This window comes from Suillus plorans, assembly GCF_016647745.1.
Source record: "Suillus plorans strain S12 chromosome Unknown HD556scaffold_107, whole genome shotgun sequence".
Classification (NCBI taxonomy): Eukaryota; Fungi; Basidiomycota; class Agaricomycetes; order Boletales; family Suillaceae; genus Suillus; species Suillus plorans.
This window is the reverse complement of record NW_024537491.1, coordinates 39,711-58,660: the sequence shown is the minus strand read 5'-3', so window position 1 is coordinate 58,660 and position 18,950 is coordinate 39,711. Positions and strand designations below refer to the sequence as shown.

The 18,950-nt window shown below is 48.1% G+C and overlaps 9 protein-coding genes across 9 annotated transcripts; 5 read left to right on the top strand and 4 right to left on the bottom strand.

Annotated features, from left to right (window-relative positions):
• Positions 1 to 16: 16 nt before the first annotated feature.
• On the top strand, positions 17 to 3,016 carry HD556DRAFT_1421449 (uncharacterized protein). The gene is made up of 15 exons (XM_041304493.1): positions 17 to 301; positions 351 to 683; positions 732 to 841; positions 892 to 1,040; positions 1,092 to 1,302; positions 1,355 to 1,386; positions 1,441 to 1,682; positions 1,736 to 1,934; positions 1,980 to 2,177; positions 2,232 to 2,276; positions 2,325 to 2,419; positions 2,469 to 2,681; positions 2,735 to 2,755; positions 2,810 to 2,824; positions 2,875 to 3,016. Exons 1-15 carry the CDS (start codon positions 77 to 79, stop codon positions 2,914 to 2,916), a joined length of 2,130 nt encoding a protein of 709 aa, XP_041153071.1. The 5' UTR covers positions 17 to 76; the 3' UTR covers positions 2,917 to 3,016.
• Positions 3,017 to 4,593, bottom strand: HD556DRAFT_1421438 (putative methyltransferase-domain-containing protein). Its single transcript, XM_041304492.1, has 5 exons — positions 3,956 to 4,593; positions 3,768 to 3,900; positions 3,625 to 3,717; positions 3,422 to 3,572; positions 3,017 to 3,371 (listed from the first exon to the last, which is right to left on the bottom strand). The coding sequence occupies exons 1-5, from the start codon at positions 4,457 to 4,459 to the stop codon at positions 3,104 to 3,106; spliced, it is 1,149 nt and encodes a 382-aa protein (XP_041153070.1). The 5' UTR covers positions 4,460 to 4,593; the 3' UTR covers positions 3,017 to 3,103.
• Positions 4,594 to 4,657: 64 nt separating this feature from the next.
• Positions 4,658 to 6,284, top strand: HD556DRAFT_1457108 (uncharacterized protein; the record flags this gene model as incomplete). Its single annotated transcript, XM_041308149.1, has 6 exons — positions 4,658 to 4,894; positions 4,948 to 5,112; positions 5,165 to 5,486; positions 5,538 to 5,639; positions 5,690 to 6,026; positions 6,085 to 6,284. 6 exons carry the CDS (start codon positions 4,658 to 4,660, stop codon positions 6,212 to 6,214), a joined length of 1,293 nt encoding a protein of 430 aa, XP_041153069.1. The 3' UTR covers positions 6,215 to 6,284.
• Positions 6,285 to 6,353: 69 nt separating this feature from the next.
• On the bottom strand, positions 6,354 to 6,917 carry HD556DRAFT_1314133 (small heat shock protein; the record flags this gene model as incomplete). The annotated part of the gene is made up of 3 exons (XM_041300885.1): positions 6,354 to 6,452; positions 6,507 to 6,723; positions 6,775 to 6,917. The coding sequence occupies 3 exons, from the start codon at positions 6,915 to 6,917 to the stop codon at positions 6,354 to 6,356; spliced, it is 459 nt and encodes a 152-aa protein (XP_041153068.1).
• Positions 6,918 to 7,150: 233 nt separating this feature from the next.
• On the bottom strand, positions 7,151 to 9,229 carry HD556DRAFT_1421416 (uncharacterized protein). Its single transcript, XM_041304491.1, has 5 exons — positions 9,038 to 9,229; positions 8,839 to 8,985; positions 8,731 to 8,789; positions 7,720 to 8,677; positions 7,151 to 7,669 (listed from the first exon to the last, which is right to left on the bottom strand). The coding sequence occupies exons 1-5, from the start codon at positions 9,186 to 9,188 to the stop codon at positions 7,314 to 7,316; spliced, it is 1,671 nt and encodes a 556-aa protein (XP_041153067.1). The 5' UTR covers positions 9,189 to 9,229; the 3' UTR covers positions 7,151 to 7,313.
• A 41-nt stretch (positions 9,230 to 9,270) lies between these two features.
• On the top strand, positions 9,271 to 11,892 carry HD556DRAFT_1421415 (exocyst complex component Sec6-domain-containing protein). Its single transcript, XM_041304490.1, has 4 exons — positions 9,271 to 9,703; positions 9,751 to 10,143; positions 10,198 to 11,689; positions 11,748 to 11,892. Exons 1-4 carry the CDS (start codon positions 9,413 to 9,415, stop codon positions 11,813 to 11,815), a joined length of 2,244 nt encoding a protein of 747 aa, XP_041153066.1. The 5' UTR covers positions 9,271 to 9,412; the 3' UTR covers positions 11,816 to 11,892.
• HD556DRAFT_1421406 (uncharacterized protein) lies at positions 11,893 to 15,208 on the bottom strand. The gene is made up of 20 exons (XM_041304489.1): positions 15,117 to 15,208; positions 14,978 to 15,008; positions 14,840 to 14,925; positions 14,756 to 14,787; positions 14,623 to 14,707; positions 14,373 to 14,568; positions 14,233 to 14,321; positions 14,062 to 14,179; positions 13,663 to 14,012; positions 13,463 to 13,614; positions 13,228 to 13,405; positions 13,043 to 13,178; positions 12,887 to 12,993; positions 12,801 to 12,838; positions 12,659 to 12,752; positions 12,541 to 12,607; positions 12,362 to 12,490; positions 12,229 to 12,312; positions 12,155 to 12,179; positions 11,893 to 12,105 (listed from the first exon to the last, which is right to left on the bottom strand). Exons 1-20 carry the CDS (start codon positions 15,140 to 15,142, stop codon positions 11,981 to 11,983), a joined length of 2,148 nt encoding a protein of 715 aa, XP_041153065.1. The 5' UTR covers positions 15,143 to 15,208; the 3' UTR covers positions 11,893 to 11,980.
• Positions 15,209 to 15,213: 5 nt separating this feature from the next.
• HD556DRAFT_105479 (EAP30/Vps36 family-domain-containing protein) lies at positions 15,214 to 16,282 on the top strand. Its single transcript, XM_041296026.1, has 2 exons — positions 15,214 to 16,101; positions 16,153 to 16,282. The coding sequence occupies exon 1, from the start codon at positions 15,328 to 15,330 to the stop codon at positions 16,078 to 16,080; it is 753 nt and encodes a 250-aa protein (XP_041153064.1). The 5' UTR covers positions 15,214 to 15,327; the 3' UTR covers positions 16,081 to 16,101; positions 16,153 to 16,282.
• An 852-nt stretch (positions 16,283 to 17,134) lies between these two features.
• Positions 17,135 to 18,904, top strand: HD556DRAFT_1450548 (major facilitator superfamily domain-containing protein; the record flags this gene model as incomplete). Its single annotated transcript, XM_041307782.1, has 7 exons — positions 17,135 to 17,317; positions 17,370 to 17,435; positions 17,494 to 17,654; positions 17,704 to 17,838; positions 17,895 to 18,054; positions 18,102 to 18,600; positions 18,657 to 18,904. The coding sequence occupies 7 exons, from the start codon at positions 17,135 to 17,137 to the stop codon at positions 18,902 to 18,904; spliced, it is 1,452 nt and encodes a 483-aa protein (XP_041153063.1).
• Positions 18,905 to 18,950: the final 46 nt, after the last annotated feature.

Sequence of the window (18,950 nt, the reverse complement as noted above, 5' to 3'; positions counted from 1 at the left end):
TAGTGCAGTGGGTTTCCAAGTTCCGAAGGTTCCCTGAGTGCTGTCGTGGAATCTTGGATGTGTACCACCGACACCCATGGACCGCAATGACGAAAACGACGGACAGTCGGCGAGAATACCACAGCAGAGGAGCTCTGTTCCATCATTTCTGTTCCTAATATTTATGCTCTTCATACTCACAAATCACACTGGGGATGAATTTCTCGCTCGAAATCATTACCAGGATGCCCTTCAATCCCTCAACTACCAGCTGTCAAACTTTACCGCTTGGCTGAATGGGACAGAGTCTAACTTTACAATGGTATGTACCAAGTTGCTTCTGGCTGCTGGTGAATGCTGACGAAGCGCAGCCAGACAGAAATGCCGCCGCCACCCCTCTTGTAGGGTCATTCATGTCCTTTGGGTCTCGTCTCAACCCACAGTGGGCATCTTATTTTTCGAATGTGACCGGATTTGCGCACGGCGAGATCGACTTCTTCAATATCACTCCTCCCAGCCTTGGATCCGCAACCTATTCGTGGAGAACACACGCTGAGACATTCATGGGTGACACTAATATGACAGATCTCACCGGTCACTTCGGATCTTGGAATTGGACCGGGTCGGACAAAATTTCATGGAGTATAATGGATCGAGCTCCAATCAGCGTAAAAGGTGTTACCGAAAAGATCGCCATGGTTCACGTGGGTTGCTTTCATTACTTCATTTTATGAAACTTGAATCCCCCACAGGGCAGAATTGATGTCCGTCATCCCGCCACTTCCGATGATATGAAACTGGATTTTGAAGGCGTGCACTTTCTCGCAAATGGGTCAATATATGGTTTTGCTGAACCTACCGGGTGTGTTCTTAGCGATGACGTTCAGACGACTGAAACAAATGTTGTGTTAGTCGACATATAGATATCCGTTATATCCCCGCATTCGTCCCAGAAGCTTTCCAGAATGACACTGCTCGGACAATAGAACCTGAATTGATGTCTAGAATTAACAAGGTGAAAGATATGATTGATGCAGGTGTTATCGACCAGGACTCGAGCAGTATGCTAAATCTAACTCCTATGTCTGTCCCATTTCTAACTGTGCTTGCAGATGGGGAGTCGCAAGGAGGTTGTGGATTCAGCGTTTACGCACAAATTGCGCCATCCGAGATACCCGCAAAGTATATGGAGGACCTTGAAGACGAATTACAGAAACCAACGGGAAGATGGACAGTGAAACGTCCGCCTCTCAAGCTCAATGGCGTGCTTTTGAGTAGAGAATGCGGCATTCTATATAACTTGCATGACGCAGAAGGATTAAGGTATGGCTTCAACGTTTCCTGTTTAGGGACCTAATTGAGTGCTTGTCTTAAGGTCTCAGTTATTCTTTCGGAAGGTTGCCACATGTCAGGACGTTCCGTCTTGACTCAGTCAATTTATTGATTCGCGTTTTTGGACAGATGCTGGTATCTCAGCTTTGGTGTACCTGGTGCAGTTACTACTACTCTCTCGTCAAGTTGACCGAAGTCGTACTCCTGCTGGATTGTCTCGTGTGTCCCTATGGACGTTCCTTACACAATCCATTGTGGACTCCGTCTCATTTGCTGGGCATATCACTTTTGCCATTATTGCTAATGGGCGTCCTTCCTTATCGCTGGTGGCTCCAGCATTCGTCGCCTGCGTACTTTTTGCTTTTGAATCTGTCAGTGAGCTTTTACTGCTCGATAGACTATGCAGACTGAATTGGCTTTCCAGCAACATGCCATCCTCATCAATCAGGTTCAGGCTCCAGAGGATGCAGTGGCGCCACCCCCTCCCCGGCCGGTACAACAGGAACCATCACTGCCTCCCCAAGCTGTGCCTACACCAATGACAGCTCCTCCTAGATCTACTGGTCCAACATTCTTAAGTTTATTGTTTCGACACATTCGCTCAGATCCCCAAGCACGGATATGTAGGTATTTTGGTGTTCTCGTATTCACTTCTGACGTTCCTTCAGGGCTTGGAATGTTTTTCTTCCTAACATTCATCGTACGAGTCATCGTGACTCCTTCGCTAGCGCTGGTATTTGTGGCAAGCATGTACTCCCTTTTCTGGTTGCCACAAATTATTCGATCGGTGAAGAAAGGCAGGAGCAGTGCACTCACTGCCGAGTATATGATTGGCACATCACTCTGTCGACTTTTCCATGCTCTTTGTGAGTACCAATGCATTTGTTGTCGATTTATGTTCATCATATCTATATTTTCAGATTTCTTGACATGTCCAAAGAATGTGCTCGATGTCGAGCCCCGCCGTAGGTTCAGAGTCGTGGACCAACCAGACTTAACTTATACTTTACTAGGTTGGGTGTGGTATCTTGCGATGTTCATCTTTCTGCAAGTTGCCGTTATACTGCTTCAGCAGCGTTTTGGACCGGCATTCTTCCTTCCAAAACGAGTAGGTTGTATTTTTTCAGTTGTATAGATGTTTTTGATGAGCATTGCAGTTTGCTCGTGCGCAAGTGCACGACTATCATCCAGCATTACCGATTTCTGCCGCTGACCCAGAAGCGCCTGACGAATCTCTCGGGGACTGCGCTATTTGCATGGAGGCTATTCATACCGAAGATGAGAAGCAGCTAGAACATGTCACTGGTGGATTGCTGCGAAATGTCGGAGCAAGGCGGAGCTACAGTCTGGCTCCTTGTCAACATCTATTTGTGAGTTCTCGACATCATTTATATGTAAACGGCACGCTCATACTGTTGAACAGCATACGGAGTGTCTGGAGAAGGTACGTTTATTGCTTCCTGTCGGATTCCAGATGCTAATCTCCACCATCTACTAGTGGCTTGCTATCAAGGTAACCGTCTATATAAACGAATGAGACTGCATATTGATCGATCTTCTCAGAATATTTGTCCTCATTGTCGCAGGCCCCTTCCGCCACTTTGATAGCTCTGATATTTAAAGTACACCATCATCAACACTATCTCAGTACTACATACCTCGCATTTTTCTTGTATTGCATTTTGCTGTTAATTCTAGTCACATCTGTACTTTTTCGCAAGTGTTTCATACCTCAGCTAGTCGATACTTCGCGGATCCGACTAATGTCGCTTCCGATTATGATATGGTAAGCTCACTGTATATTTACTAACACCGTCCCCACCCAAACCTCAACAGGTGGGCCCTGGGCCGCTCCAGGAATTTGTGCGACCTCCTCAAAACGTATGCCGATTTTCTCTGCCATTTCCCAAAGAGTACGTTCTTCCACGTCTCGTTCTTTGTAACCAAGAATGATCAGTGGAGGTTTTGCTGGCGTGACACTCATTGAAAACATGATAAGCCTGGAGAGTGTTCCTATGAGTGCAGGGAACGATGCAGTGTTATATGTAACATCTGCCATCCTAGTATGAAAGCTCAAAACGTTTACCGATGCAGGTTGATACGCACTCACACGATCACATCGATGCCATTGACGAATGATGCCACCTGGGTGGATATGTCGAGTTCATCCCAGTCGAGAACAACGCTCTTAGGTGCGTTTCCAGGGTGGTAGAGAGATTGATTCGAACTCATATTGCTCTGCAATAGGGGCAGAGCAGAGGCTGAACACCACAATGAGTGATTGTATCCGTTTACTACCACATCGCTGCTCACGCAAATCGGTGGTTATGATCTTTCCTGCTGTGACAGGAGTATCAAGGCCTTGCAAAATACCAAGAACGATAGCAACTATGCCAGTTCCTGCGCCTACTCAGGGTTAGAACTGCGAGGAATATTACCTCGCTGAGAGCTCACACCTAGCTCGAGAACATCGCATTTGGAGGCGAAGAGTGTATTCTTCACCTTTGAAACCAGGGTGGTGTTGGCAACCATCTCGGAGTGAAGTTTTATTAACCAAGAGCTAAGGCCGATACCGCTGTCCCATATTTTCTGTTGGAGCTTCATTTCAACCATCTGCAGCAAGGTGAGCTGATGTCTGACTTGCCTTGTCAAGGTCAAAGGAGGTTTGTTCAATAATATGGAATATCACAGGGTTGTCTCTATTTGTCGCAGTTAACGCATATGATCTCTGAATCCGCTCCTGCTTTACAGCCTTGTTTGGGCGAGCGGAGAAAAAGATAGGATCGGAGAGGACGGGGAATGGTTGGCGCCCCAGACTTTCATCGTTCAGGGAAAGTACCTGATCTTTTCGTGATGTTCCAGAGCTAAGGATAAGGCGCCAGTATTCTCCATTGCGGACATTTCGAGGGGGTGGGACGGGTATTTCCTTGTACATCGTAGATGCCCTCCAGCTCGTCAACTTCACGGGCTTTGTTATTACTGGGCTTGGTGTGGCCGAATGCAAGGACCATGAATAAAATATATCTTGAGCGTCTGTGTAATATTCTGTCCGTAGATCATTGGCGATTTGAGGGGTGATGAGGATGGGTTCACCAGATAAGGCGGCTTGGGTGGGAGGTGGCCGCAAGAATGAAATGTAGTAGAACATGGTTCCTGTGATATAGGCCAGGCGCTCGAGACAACTTGCCTAATGCTTGATGTGTCCAGGTACTAGATCAACGTATGTATTGCCATGTCAGTAGGGAGCGAAAACAGAAGATCATTATATGCGGAACTGAAGTCAATCGGACGCGTCGCCCGATTTGGCGAAGACATCTTCTGTCTGTGACGCACACGTTAACATAACATGTCTTCTACTATCAACATCCTGAAGACGTCTCGATATTTGCGGCCATGCATTAATCCCTCGAGTCGCTCTTTTGTCCATTCTTTACCACGTAATTTTCCAAGGATAGGGCGGTTTACGTCGGAGAAATCATTCCAGAGCACACCGCCAACTTTTCGTGACCAAGTTGCCCGTTCAACTGAAGTAGAGTCTTTCAGCTCTCGATTTCCCCGGCCAACAATACGGAATCAAGTTCTGGTTAGCAAATTTCTTTCGTTCATGCTTTAGCTAGCTGGCTTATGGCTTATTAGTTTTTTGTTGGTGGGTCTTTACTCGCGTATTCGATAGCTGCAAGTCAAACCGAAGTCGACACCGAGTACTGGTCAAAACATCTCGTATCTGTCTCTCACAGATGGACTCCGCGACCCCCAACTACTGAAGAGATGAGAAAGGCTCAGTACCTAGAGCTTGGCAAGGTGCGTTTCACTCTTCTCCGAAATTCTCCATCATACATTTTATCCTCTTCAGTATCTGCAAACCCAAGTAAATCAACTTAAAGATACGTTGGCGGAATGGCCTCTTGCATTGCGCAACCTCGCTCTCTCCGTATACGTTCAAGCTGCACAATCATACCTTGATGCCCCCGAAGGCAGAAGATTGTGCTGGTTGATTTGTGGCGTCAACACGGCTATATATCTCGTGTGGAAGATACCACGACTCGCGCCATTCATGACCCGAACTTTCACGCACCACCCCTTGTCGGGGCGCTCATATACTCTGCTAACGAGCATGTTTAGTCATAAATCCTTCATCCACCTGTTGGCAAACTCAATGGCCCTAGCTAGCTTTGGTGCGCTAGATACCTCTCTAGAGGGACATCCTAACTTCTTTCCTCTATAAGGCTCGGCCGCCACCCACTATTTTACACTGGAACAACTCAAACATGGTGAACATCAGCAAGAAGCCACTGCCAAGTGGCATTTCCTTGCCTTCTTTATCTCCGGTAGGATGCTTGTGTCAGTCTTCGTTGTCTGGTTTACTCATCTTTTGAAGCCGGACTCTTCTCGGGTTTGGTTAGCCACACTGCTGCTTGCAAAGTTCTCTTCCCTCGCCTCGTCAATCAGTTCACGACATCTGCAGTCATAAAGAACTCTCCAGCAGCTACGGCAATTTCTAGCACAGCTGTAAAGACTGTAACTGCTGCTCCGCGGGAGATTTTACCGTCATTAGGCGCGTCTGGCGCCATTTACGCAGCTGTGACAGTCAGCGCATTAGCCTTTCCAGACGCCCAAGTCAGCCTCATTTTCCCTCCTTTCGTTTCGATACCGATTCAAGCGGGAGTTGGTGGTCTCGTCATACTTGACATGATTGGCATCATACGCGGCTGGAGGTGGGTGCAAAAAATGTGCATGAGAACATCGCTAATCTTGGTGATGCCATTGAAACAGGATGTTTGATCATTATGCTCATCTTGGTGGTGCGGCGTTTGGAGCAATATATTACATGTACGGGCCGCAGTGGTGGACCTTCATGAGGGGCGAGTATCAACAACTCCACTCTCCCACATCCACATCTTAGACGGTAACATGTCCTAGAGTCACTATTATAATCCACGCTCAGCCATTATTAATACTTGACAGTGCAACAACGCATTAATGATCACTATTGTACAACGGCAGGTAGCAACGTTTCTTGGGGAACATTTTTTGTGGCATAATCAGGTGATATCGATACGCTGGGTCTCTTGCTCCTTCGCAGTTTTTGGGAAAGTAACTTTCAAAACTCCATTCTCCATACTTGCTTTGACATTACCAGGCTGCAGGTGACTTGAGTTTCGGCCCACGGAGGTAGTAAGCTGGATACAACATACCTCTGTTCCTACAGGTAGCTGCAAGATACGAGAGAACTTTCCGTGTGTGCGCTCACGCACAGCGTAATCCTTCTCTGTGTGATCACTCTCTGCACTCATTTCCCCTGAGATGGTGAGGCGGTTCTGCTGCACGTCAATTGTGACATTCTCCGACTGCATGCCAGGCAAATCAAACACGGCCATGACTTTGTTATCCTCTATCTCGATCAAATCCATCCTACTGAAAGTCAGCGGTGCAATGATTCGGAGTCCCTGATTATGCACATACTTTGGACGGAATGTCCCGACACGAGACCCGCTTTCGACGGCTCGGCTGACATCAGATGTTGGACGGAACCGGGCACTGAAAGCATCGTCGAAGAGGCGCTCGAACTCGGTGAAAGGGTCGTAGTGGAAGTGAACAAGAGACATGATAATAAATATGTAAGTGCTTGATTCAAGTGTGTAGTGATGGGCGTTCTGACGAGAGATAAAATTTCCCTCCTGACAGTAATTTATATTTCTCTAGAACCCCTAGGACCCTCCTGTGTTTCTTTGTCATACTTTCCGGAGGGGCATACTTGATTTCGAATTTAATGATGATGACCTCATCAATCGGGCCACCGCCTTAGGAGGTTATTTTTCCCTCTTTGTACAAAGCCAAATACTTGCAAATAAACTTATTGCAACGCCCCTATGGCTATGGCAAGTCTTAGGTAAGGTTGAGATAGTGTAGTGTGCTTTAGAACTCGAGGTTAACATGAACACGAGGCGTGGAACGACTCTAATTATCTGAAGAAAAAAAAGCAAGGTCATCTGTAAACCCGTTCAAGGACGTCCAAAAATTCTTTGGCCAGCGTTCTTGGCCAACTCCTGCATTCCTGCGCCAATCATCCCGCTGACCATTTTTGAAGTACTAGCAGCCCCTGCTAGACTCTCGATGCTCTTGGCAAGTAAGTCCCATCCGCTTGCATTTTCCAACCGAGAGCTCGCTCCAGCATTCATCATCAACGCGGCTTTCACTGAGTCAAGCTCGTTGATCACTTCAAGTCCCACAGATCGTGCCCACACCACCGGCTGCGCTGTAGAAGAGTAGACCTTGTGCAGCTTGTCGATCGCTGACATCACCTTGTGGTTCCCAAAATAGCGTTCCCGCGCGTAGGGTATCAGAGCCGTATATGAGCCTGAAGAGATGGTTAAAGGGCACTTCTAGATGAAGAAAGACGCGTCTCACCGATGTCTCCTCCGTGTCTCAGAGCTTGTATGATGCACCTTGATAGAGCGTCGACGTCTCCCAGGCCCAGGTTTAAACCTTGTCCTGCTAGCGGATGGACGGTGTGCGCAGCATCCCCGACTAAGACTGTGCGGCTTCCTGCGCCCTCTCCAATATAGGATTCAGCATGGTTGTAGCGAAGCGGAAAACTTGCTATGGTGCCCTGCTGAATTGATGTCACGAGGGGAGGAAGCGCATCCGCATCATCCGGGGGAATACCACCATCTGAAAGCATTGAAGTGGCAGATGCATACGCAGAGTGACTTGAAATGCCGTCCGAGCGTTCCCTGAACATGATTTCTTCTTTTATCTCCTCGCTTGACTTAGTGCCTTCAAGAAGTCGTCTGTAGATATACTGCAGGGATGGCTCGGGGAGGCGGAAAGCGGCATTGATTAATTGTTCCAAAACTCCTGGAGATGATTTGTTCAGCGCTGCTGCCAAATGAGGTTTTGTCGACCATACAAGCGAAGAGGTGCAAGGGGAGAGCGGCAGGAATGCAATCGGACCGGTCGGAAGGAATCTCTGGTAAGCTGTGTTGTTGGGTACTTGGAATGGTCCTCGCGGCGCGTGATTTAGTGTTGCGACAACCGCTTGCGTGTCATATGACCATCCATATGATGAGATCCCAGCGAACGACCTTACTGGGGAGTTGAACCCGTCGGCGCCGACCAGCAGCCTTGCGCGTAGGGTGGCGCCATTGGAAAGATGCACGAGAGGCCAGTCATTGTGATCACCTGCCTCGCGTTGTATCGATTCGACTTTGACGCTGTGAATTACCTGGACACTCGGGGTATCCGAAAGCTTTCTTAGCAGTGCGCGTTGGAGGTTCAGGTTTTCTGTCATTCGAGCCATTTCACTCGACTCCGGTATTGCAGATGTGTCAAAGGTAATGCGAGCACCGGAAACGCCGTCCCACACCTAATATGAGACAATTGAGCACTAAAGGACGATGTCACCCTGCGGAGACGCACCTGCATCTGGTGAATAGGATTTGTGCGTGCATGTTCGACGTAGTCCCAAATTCCAATCCCTGAAACCAGTAAGCTATGACATCAAGCACCTTCACAAGGTACACGCACTGTTCAAGAAATGTTGAGACGTGTGTGTGATGGAACTGACGCGGTTTGAGTACGCGTTGGGCGGCATGCCCCAATCCTGTATTTTGGACAAGTCCCCCCCTTCTATTAGCGTAATCTTGAGTGAATTCTTGGCGATAGGGTTCGCAGCTGCGCATAATGCTCGAATAAGAGCGAGACGTGAGCAAAAAAAGCGACGCACCAAGGGCAGCTGCCAAAGCTAATCCTGCTGGCCCGCCTCCTACTATCACGATGTCATTATCTCTCGCATGTTCAGAACTAAAAGATCTGAGAAACAGTCTCCGTCGACATCCCAGACGCACTGATGACCTTGGCTTTGCAAAAAAGGCCATGAAATAAATCACAAGTTTATGAGATTGGTGTGACTTTGACAGGCGCCTATTATGTACACGCGCCAGCCAGCCTTTAATGTACCTTAAGTCGTGTGGAGTCTGGACTGTGTTATTTCTGAAGTCACTTTCACTTATTCCTCGATTCAATCATTCACCCGTAAGACTCATTTCCTGGCAACAGTAATCTTTGAATATTGGAGGTCAGCCTGGCCGCCGTAGCTCCCATGGCTGCCCCGCAGGTATCTGCTGCGCAAGCCATCGGCGAGTACCTCCAGTCTCCTGATGATCTCCTGAAAATCTCAGCATTCCGGAAGAAACTGGAGAAAGAGAAGGCCTCAATTGATGCCAGACTCAAAAGTGGCGTCAAAGAGCAGCTTGATGCAACTCGGGAGGGACTCACGAAATTGCTTGGGACGCGAAACAACGTGCAGGTCATAAAGGAGGAGATGCAGATTGTGGACAGGATGTGCTCCGACCCTCAAAATGTTGTGTCAACCTTCGACCAGATCAGCAGGGTGCGTTATCTATTGTTCACGCATTTCGCCAGCTTGAGGTTGTACAGGTGTCTATGGTGCACAGGAATTTCGAACAGACGGAGGAGATGGTCAACAATCTACTGGAGATGAACTCGAAGCTTGACGTACTGGAGGAATTATTGGAAGCGGAGAGCAGGACTATCATTGGGCCCGCTCCTAATCTCCTTCCAATCCACTTTCACATCAACCGTCTGGAGGCATTCCGAAATCAGACCATGCACCAAGCAAAGAAAGCTTCTGCCAACTCGCGTCAGAAACTTGCGCGTATGTTTGAGCGGTTGAACAAGCTCATTGAACATTTCGAGACATACATCATGGAGTTAGCCTGCAACGTGCTGCCACTTGTTCGTGCAGGGTATCCGCAAGTTGTGGTAAAGCTCATAAAGATCGCGGAGCTTGAGGCACGGGAAGACGAAAAGGTATGACACATTGCATCATCCACATGGAACGAAGTTAATATGGTCTGGTGTAAGGCTATCGCTATTAGGCTCGTCAAAAAAGCTGCCAAGATGGATGCAGCATCTAAATTCAAGTCCATGCAGGCAAATGCCCGTATCATTAAGCACTACCGCTCTAAAGTTACCAAAGCCATATCGGACTCTATTAAGGCTAATTTTGACGACGCATATACGCGACATCAGCACGACCCTGGCGCCTTTCTCGGTGGCCTTAGTTGGATATATCAAGACCTCATCCGCATTGAAAGCGATGTGGTACCATGCTTTCCGCCGAACTACGAGATGCATGCGTTCTATATCAAAGAGTATCACCGTACTCTGAATGCGACTCTTCAGCGCATCATCGAATCGGAGCCTGACGCGAGCATCATGCTAGACCTTCATGCCTGGATTAAGGAGTACAAGAAGAGCATGACAGAGTTGAATGTAGCTCCGGAGCTCCTTGATCCACCGTTGCTCGGCGGCGAGGAGCAGAATCTTATCGAGGACTACTTGAAATTGATCGTCAAGAAGCTCGATGAATGGTCTACGAACCTGATGAAGACAGAGATTCAGGAGTTCATCACGCGCTCGGATCCACCTGAGGTGGACAGCGATGGACTCTATGGCACGCAGGGCGCGGTTATCCTGTTCCAGATGGTGAACCAACAAATCGATGCAGCGACAGAAAGTGGTCAAGGAGCTATCCTTGCTCGTGTGGTGGGCGAGGTGAATCGAGTTATGAGGAACATACAGGATCAATGGACCAAAGTTGTTGAGGCAGAGCTGAAGAAGCAGACGGAGAAACCGGAGGAGGTCGTTGGGGGTCTGGCAGAGTATTGCATTGCACTTGCCAACGACCAGATCAAGTCCGCCGATAACACCGAGGCGCTTCTAGGACGACTCGAACCCCTTGTATCAGAGAAATACCGAACGCCCATCAGTGAGAAGCTCAATGACGCCATTGATGGAAACTTGGATGTTGCGAAGAAATGCATCCAGACATTCATTGATATTATCCTCAACGACTTGAAGCCCGCGACTAAGCAACTTTTCCAGCCAACATGGTATGACGGTATCATGGAACAGATCGTGCTTACGATGCGGGATTACATGGCCGATCAATCTTATATTAATCCATCACTCCTCGAGCTTCTTGTCGAGTATCTGCTTGACGCCTTCCTGGTTACTTATCTTACTGCACTCGCCAACTGCCCAAAACTACGCATACCAGCAGCAACGGAGCGTATCAAAGAGGACATCAGTACTGTGTTCTCCTTCTTCAGCGGATTCAAGCCCACCAAAGAGCTCGAGCCATACTTTGAGGTGGTGGACTTGATTTTAGCGATGTTGGAAGCGTCTAAAAGCATGGCTTTCCTGTCGTTCTGGGCCTTCGCGAAAGTACACGGGCCATGTATACCGTTCGTGGAAGGATTGATGAAAGTTCGAGGAGATTTGGATCGTTCTGCTGTCAGCGAAGTCATGGATAGCATCAAGCGGAAAGTAAAAGATGAAGGCCTAACTGATCGTAAGTGATTCTGTGGATTATTATGCTAATCGCAGCGATGCTTATTCTTCCACCTCAGCTCCGGAGCCGACGATCATGAAGAAGATAACGGTTCAAAGCACGCTATCACGTTTCTTGCGGACATAATCTGACTAACATTGTTGTTGATTTCCTTTCGGTTTCTCTGTCCATCGCACTGTATTGTACTCGCATGATATCCGCCATATTGGAATACAAAGTATCGTTTATTGTGGCTTAGAGCCTTAAGGCCTCATGTCGTCTAAGTATTACATGGACTTGAATCTGCGTTATTCAGTCAGTCTTGGTCTTATCTGCAGCCGGTTTGGAGCGATCAGGTAGGACTGCAGCTACTTCATCTATCTTCTTAAACTGCCACGGGAACCTAGAGGGATAGAGAAAAGGACGGAGATCAAATCCTGTGCGACAATATTAGTCTTGTGATGTGGAGTTTTGAGCGTAACATACTGTTGTCATCTGGGCTGTAGGATTCCTATGACAAAGTCAGTCTCATATCAGTCTGTGAAGATAAATAGGCCTACTGCATGGTATGCCGGTGTCAGAGTTGTCATCTTGTGACGGTTGCGCGCATATTCAAAGAAGAAATGCTTGACTTTCTCTGCGATCTAGAAGACGTAATCAGCGGATTACACTTGAGCTTGAATGATGACATACTTGAACGGGAGACAGGAATGAGCCCCACTCGTGCACCAGCTTCGTGAACATGCCGTATGGTCCACACTTCTCCACTTTGCGGAAACGACCAAAGACTGATAGTTCATCATACGTCATGCCCATGTCCGCCTATCGAGTGATCAGCACCATTGAGAGAACACTTTCGAGTGAATATTCACCTCATCCGCTTGGACATATGTCTCTGAAATTGGCTCTAGCTCAGCGGTCGGTACGGCGGTCAAAAAACTGCAGAACGTCAGGAAAAGGTGCCGATCCTAATAACCCAGCTGTACTAACTCGTTCAAGATGGGAATTTCAAACGCATCCCGAGCGTAGGCAATGAACTTCTTGAGATCAGTCTTACTGATGCCACCAATAGGATTGATATCAGCTGGTATTAATGTTAGTTCAGTTGGCATTTCTTTCGAGATAGGCTGACCTGCTGAACAATCGTATTTCGTGAAATAACCGCGGAGACTGAACCCTAAGTCAGTCAATTGTCACTATTCCAGTCAGTCAACATACCTTTCATCAACGTTCGCACTGCCAAGGACGAGGAGTGCACCCTGTCTGCCTCGCACCCAAGGAAGTAGTTGAGCGAAGAGATAAGCAAGGAGCATCCGTAACCGTGCCTGACAGCAGTCATCAATGACCATGTAGATCCCGATTCATGGTACTTACCTGGATGTTCTGCAGCGCCAAATTCTCCGCACCCGATCCGCCATGTGCTCTGAACTGAGGTCGCATACCAGTAACGAACGCGAACAGGTCACGGACAGAGGTGACAAGAGTGTCCATGTTCAAGTCTGTATGGTAGCTGGATTTATTTTCAGTCGAGCGTCTCAAGGAATAAAGTGTACGCATACCTTCCGATCGCTGCTGAGAGGTCCTTGGCCCTCTTTCTCGTTTCTGCGCTAGAGTTCTCAGTGCCCATGTAACACGTGTGGAAGATCTTGTTGCAAAACTCATGCGGGTCTAAAGGGGTATAAACCGAGTCTTCCGGCTCTCCGACCATTCGTCTTGCATCAAGAATAACTTGCTTGTCTGATTAAAGCGTTCATGTTAGCCAAAACACCAAATCTAGCAGATGAATGACATTACCTCCCTTGCGTGCAGCCTCAGCCACGAGGCGGCACATGGAAAATACTATCACAGCTGTAGCGCAGGAATCGATACCTCCGCTGAGAGGGACAAAGTATCCCTGTGTACGGGAGCGCCTGAGGTAGTCCCAGAGCCAGCAAGCTGGACCAAGTCTGTAGAGATCATCAGTGTTTGGATTTACCCACAAATAATAGGCCTACGCTATCTCTTCCTCTGGAGTATGAAACCTTGCTCCAGCAAGCTTGGCCTGGATACCCAGGGCCATCGCCCCATCTGTATCGCCAAACTTTCCACTTGAAAGTGCAAACGGCACTTCAATCCGATGAAAAGCCTGAGAACGGGCAGCCTGGAGCCCGCGGCTGCGGGATGTGCGATGTGAGCGCACGTCCTCGATATCGATGGTAGCTGTGACGACCTCAACATCGTCCAAGGAGAACTGTGAACCTTGAGCGACGATGTGGCCATTCATGGCGATCATGGAACAACCATCATAATACAGCCGATCGCCGTCGCAGCCTTTCTGATTTGCATAAAGATAGACGCCACCAAGCTGGAAGGCGAGTTAGCTGGCAGAGTCCATACTGGGGCACGCCTGTTACCTTGAGTGTCGCTTCCTTTACTAGCTCGACGCGGGTGTAAAGTTTTCGTAACTCATGATGGCTCCCACTGGAATTAGTGAATATTTCGACGCCGTCGAGTCCCATTAAAATATGCGGACTTGAAGTATGCGAGCATGAACGGACGTGCTCGGGTAAGATGAAGACACATACCTTGCTGGCGTAAAGAGCTCTTCACAGAGCTCGACACCTATACAGGTGTCCACCGTGCTTATAATACAGTCTCCAAAAGGTACTTTGACCTGGAAAGGAAGAGTTGTGCATGACTGAGGTTAAGGAAATCAATCACAAACCTGCTTCGTGACAGTTTGAATAATCCTTGGGAGGAAATGATCTTCCCATTGTTGATACTTCATCCAGGGAGTAAAGTACCGCATTTCGCGGTAATTGCCATCGTTGGCGAGCCACATTTTAGGGCGAATAAGCAGAATCTGCCTGTCGTGTACAATGACACGGCAGTTGTAAATTACATTCTTGTGCACCACGGGCCTGACATGTTTTGAATGAGATGTATAGAATCGGTAAATAACGCTTTACACGTACATTCCAATATCACAGATAATCCCCATGGTATCGTCGCTGGCCAAGATCTTGGCCAGTACCTCCCAGGAATGAAGGATGGTATCCCCTGTGATAGGTTATCAGGAGTGCCATGTTTATATGTGTGTATTTGTACCTTCAAGGAAATGGTCGTAGCAGCCATACCCACTATTGTGGAGGATCTTAATTATACGCGTTATCACAGTGCACGAGTACTGACGGGATTTCCAGCTCTGGTCCAACTCTCAGGGTAGCACCGCGCTCCTTTGCGATCGCGATGCTTTGAATGATACGTTCATAATTTCCCTGATACGTATGGCCTTAGTTTAATGATACGTGGTGGTCTGAAGAACATTACCTGAAAATCCAACGCCCACTGGTTTAATGAACTTTCCAGCGGTTTAGTGTGTGCTAGCTGGGATCGAGGTCACTACAACGCACCATCTGGAAAGATGTAGGTAAATATGAAGATACGGCAGATATGACAAAACGCTCACGTAGCCAACGTTATTAGGTGCCCCATGGAGGTCTCTAGCTAATGATAGAGCGCAGTGCGCGTTCGCATCGTCGGGGCACAACGGAACTGGCCGGCACCCCGGGCCGGCTTCTCCCGTACTAGTTGCTACCTTATCACGTGATAATGAAGTCGTTCTCAGCCTCAGTAAGGCCGCGGCGGACCAGAGTAGGTCCACTTTTGAAAGCAACCAAATGAACATGCATCGCGGCGTCGGTCTCGCTGCTTTCGACAAAGAACAGCTATCAAAGCGTTTTGCAGAACTATCTTCAGAGCTCTCGAAAACTCAGGTCGATAATCTACAGTCACAACTAACACAATTCCGAACTGCCCTTTCGCACTTCGCAGCGACACACAGAGATTCAATTCGTAGCGATCCAGCGTTTCGTCATGCATTTCAGCAAATGTGCTCGTCGATTGGCGTGGACCCGCTCGCTGGACCAAGGAAGGGTGGCTGGTGGGCAGAAATGCTTGGGATGGGCGATTGGCAGCATGAGCTGGGAGTTCAGATAGTAGACGTGTGCGTAAGCACAAGGGAGAGAAACGGGGGCGTGATAGAAATGGGGGAGCTTGTACGTATGGTCAGCAAGCTGCGTGGCGTCGAGAGTGGTGTCATTACAGAGGAAGATGTTATAAGAAGCATCAAGACGCTTCAACCGCTCGGCGCTGGATACGAAGTGCTTGACGTTGGTGGTGGAAAGAAGATGGTGAGAAGCGTGGTCAAGGAACTAGATGCAGATCAGGCTGTGATTCTTGCGGAAGCACAAGTAGAAGGAGGATGGATTGTTGAAGCAATCCTGGAGAACCGTCGAGGATGGACGGGAGAACGTGCTCGAGCTGCTCTGGAGAACATGCTTCTTCGAGATGGCCTTTGCTGGCTGGATTCTCAAGACGAGCACTATGGGCAAGCCTATTGGATTCCGTCTGCCATGCGTTGGGACGAGTAATTCTATTGCTCACCAAGGTGGGTGAGTGGTGTCGCATCTATGTTGATGATACTCAGATCGACCTGAGGACAGAAAGTTCAATTGCAATTGAGTCGGGTAACCCCTTGATCAGAGGCTCGATCCTCGATATCCGTACTACCGCCCCCTACATTTCCATCGAAAGGACGCGGAGTATATTCGGCGTAGAAGCATGCACTCGTGACTTTGAAGCGTTTCACATGGTGTTGGATGACGTAGACTATGCAACACGCGAAACGAAGACAAGACAGGGAACATACATATCATATCATTCGCAATGATAGACTGGTTGAGAAACTTTCTCGCATAGCACTTTCGTTTTTCTGCCATTATCCATGGGTACTGACTCTCCCGTAACCCTGATCATGTGGCGTTGTTCAGAGTATATGGGGTTTGGTGGGCTCTTCTGGGCAGCACGGCTTTCGCATACTTATAGTTTGTTGTCATTTTGTCATTGACAACAGAGTTTCTGATCTGTTGCGCCAGGCATTACGTTCATGTATATCAACCCGGCGACCTTTAACCGAGCGTCCGAGGGCGCGACAGGCTCGCACAAATGCTTGTTTCTATCTTGGTGTTGGATCAGCTGCCGTCTACTCCGCATTCTTAATAACCATCGAGTTTTACAAAACAGTACAGACTTACAGGGAGTCTGTATATCGTTTGATGAAAGGTATTGTCTGTATGGGCGCCAGTGTTAATCTTGCTCCATGTAAAACGGCTAATTAAAATCACAGCTCTCGGATGGATTTGATCAATACTTTGTTTGGGTGGGAACGTAGAAGTTGATTGTCCCATATATCGAACATAGGCTCCCAGAATCGAAGTTGCGGGGTCAATTTGGTTGACCTCTTTGGGTGGTTCAAATGCTTCCAAACTCGGGATCTGCACACAAAGCATACTAGCGTGAGCCACTCCAAGTATCTGTAATGGTACACTAATCTCCATTATCCCCCACAAATGCCACGCCCTGGGACTTGTCCCTGGATTGTACTTAAGCCAGAGTGACAAATTTGAGTTTTGGTGTACAACAATTATGACCCTCGAAACCACTGACGAAGAGACACCTCTGCTGCATGCCAATGACTATGTAGAACCCCAACAGAAGCCAGTAATTACAGGCAAGACGCCTCTCCCGTGGAGCCAATTTTCCATCATACTGTCGCTTCAAGTCCTAGAACCAATGACTTCGCAAGTCATCTCGCCGTTTGCACCACAGGTCGGTACTTGCTGTATTGCACTCAAACAATTGATGATGGAAAGGCGTCCAGCTGATACGAAGCATTGGAGTAACCAATGGTGAAGAAGCCCGTGTTGCAATTTACGTTGGCGTACTGGTACGCAATTGTCACTACTTGATGGAATAGTTTTCTGATGAATGTTTTATACATGTAGCAGTCACTCTTCTTTGCAACCGAGGCATTGACTACTTTTCACTGGAGTCGTCTGTCTGATCGTGTTGGCCGTAAACCAATTTTATTGATTGGTCTCACGGGCATCTCCATTTCCATGTACTCTTTTGGACTCTCAAGAACTTTTTGGAGTGTCGTCTTGAGGTACGCATGACCTATCGTTAGTAATTAATCCTGTATTGAACGACATAAGCCGTTGTCTGTGTGGTGCGCTCAATGGTAACGTGGTAGTGATGAAGAGCATGATCGCGGATATCACGGACTCCACGAACATGTCTCAGGCGTATGCGTATATTCCTTTTGCTTGGCAGGCTGGCATCGCTCTGGGGTAATCGTTTGTTTCTGCCATTTAATTCTTGGTCGACTAAAAGTTTGAATTTGCAGGCCTCTCATCGGCGGACTTCTTGCAAGTCCAACGGTTCAGTATCCGGAACTATTTGGAAGATTTGAACTCCTAAAGGCGTATCCTTATTTCCTTCCTTGTGGCGTGATAGGAACACTAGCGCTTGTATGGTGGTGCATTACATTCTTTTTTCTCAGCGAGGTTTGTCAATCCCCAAGCACTTGAATTGAAAACTTACCGTGTCCCAGAGCACACAACCTAGCACTAGTTTTGCTCGGTTTCTCGGATTGTACAAGAGCGAAAGAAGTACCGTGCCATCAGATTCTGGCCTTCGATCAAAAACGAAGCCCCTGCCGTTCCGCGATTTGCTAGTGACGCGGGTGGTCATCGCAACCTGCGCTTATGCTGCTACTGCCCTGATTGAAATCTCGTTCCGTGCTGTCCAACCAGTTTTTTATGCTACACCCATTGAAATGGGTGGCCTCGGGCTGGATGCTCCAGCCATTGGCATCATTCTGGCTATGCTTGGTATTCTGAACGGAGTGCTTCAATTGTTATTATTTGTGCGCTTGCATGACTGGCTAGGAGGAAGAAATCTGTATCTCTTCTCTGTCTTCAGTTGCTTCCCAATGCTTGCGCTGTTCCCGGCCATCAGCTTCGCAGCTAAAGCACAGGGACTGAGCCATTTTGTTTACCTCCTGGTAGGCCTGCAGCTTCTCGCCTTCGTAATCTCGTATTCTGCGTTTGGTATGCATGACGGTCAGTCGAACTGGGCTGAATGTTTACTTTGTGTTACTTTACAGGTGTCGTATTCATGTACATCAATGCATCTGCACCCAACCGAGCATCCATTGGCGCAACAAATGGGCTCGTGCAAACTGTGGTGTCCGTCATACGAGCTATTGGACCGGCGGTGGCAAACTCTGCTTATTCGCTGAGTATCGAGAAGCAACTCCTTGGTGGAAATATGGTGTATTGGTTGATGGCTGGAATGGTTTGCATTGCGGTCGGTGTTGGATCTGCCCTCCCAAGGCGTTTGTGGTGCGAGTAGATATATTACTACCGGTCTTCCTCCAAAAGAACATGTATAGGGGTCC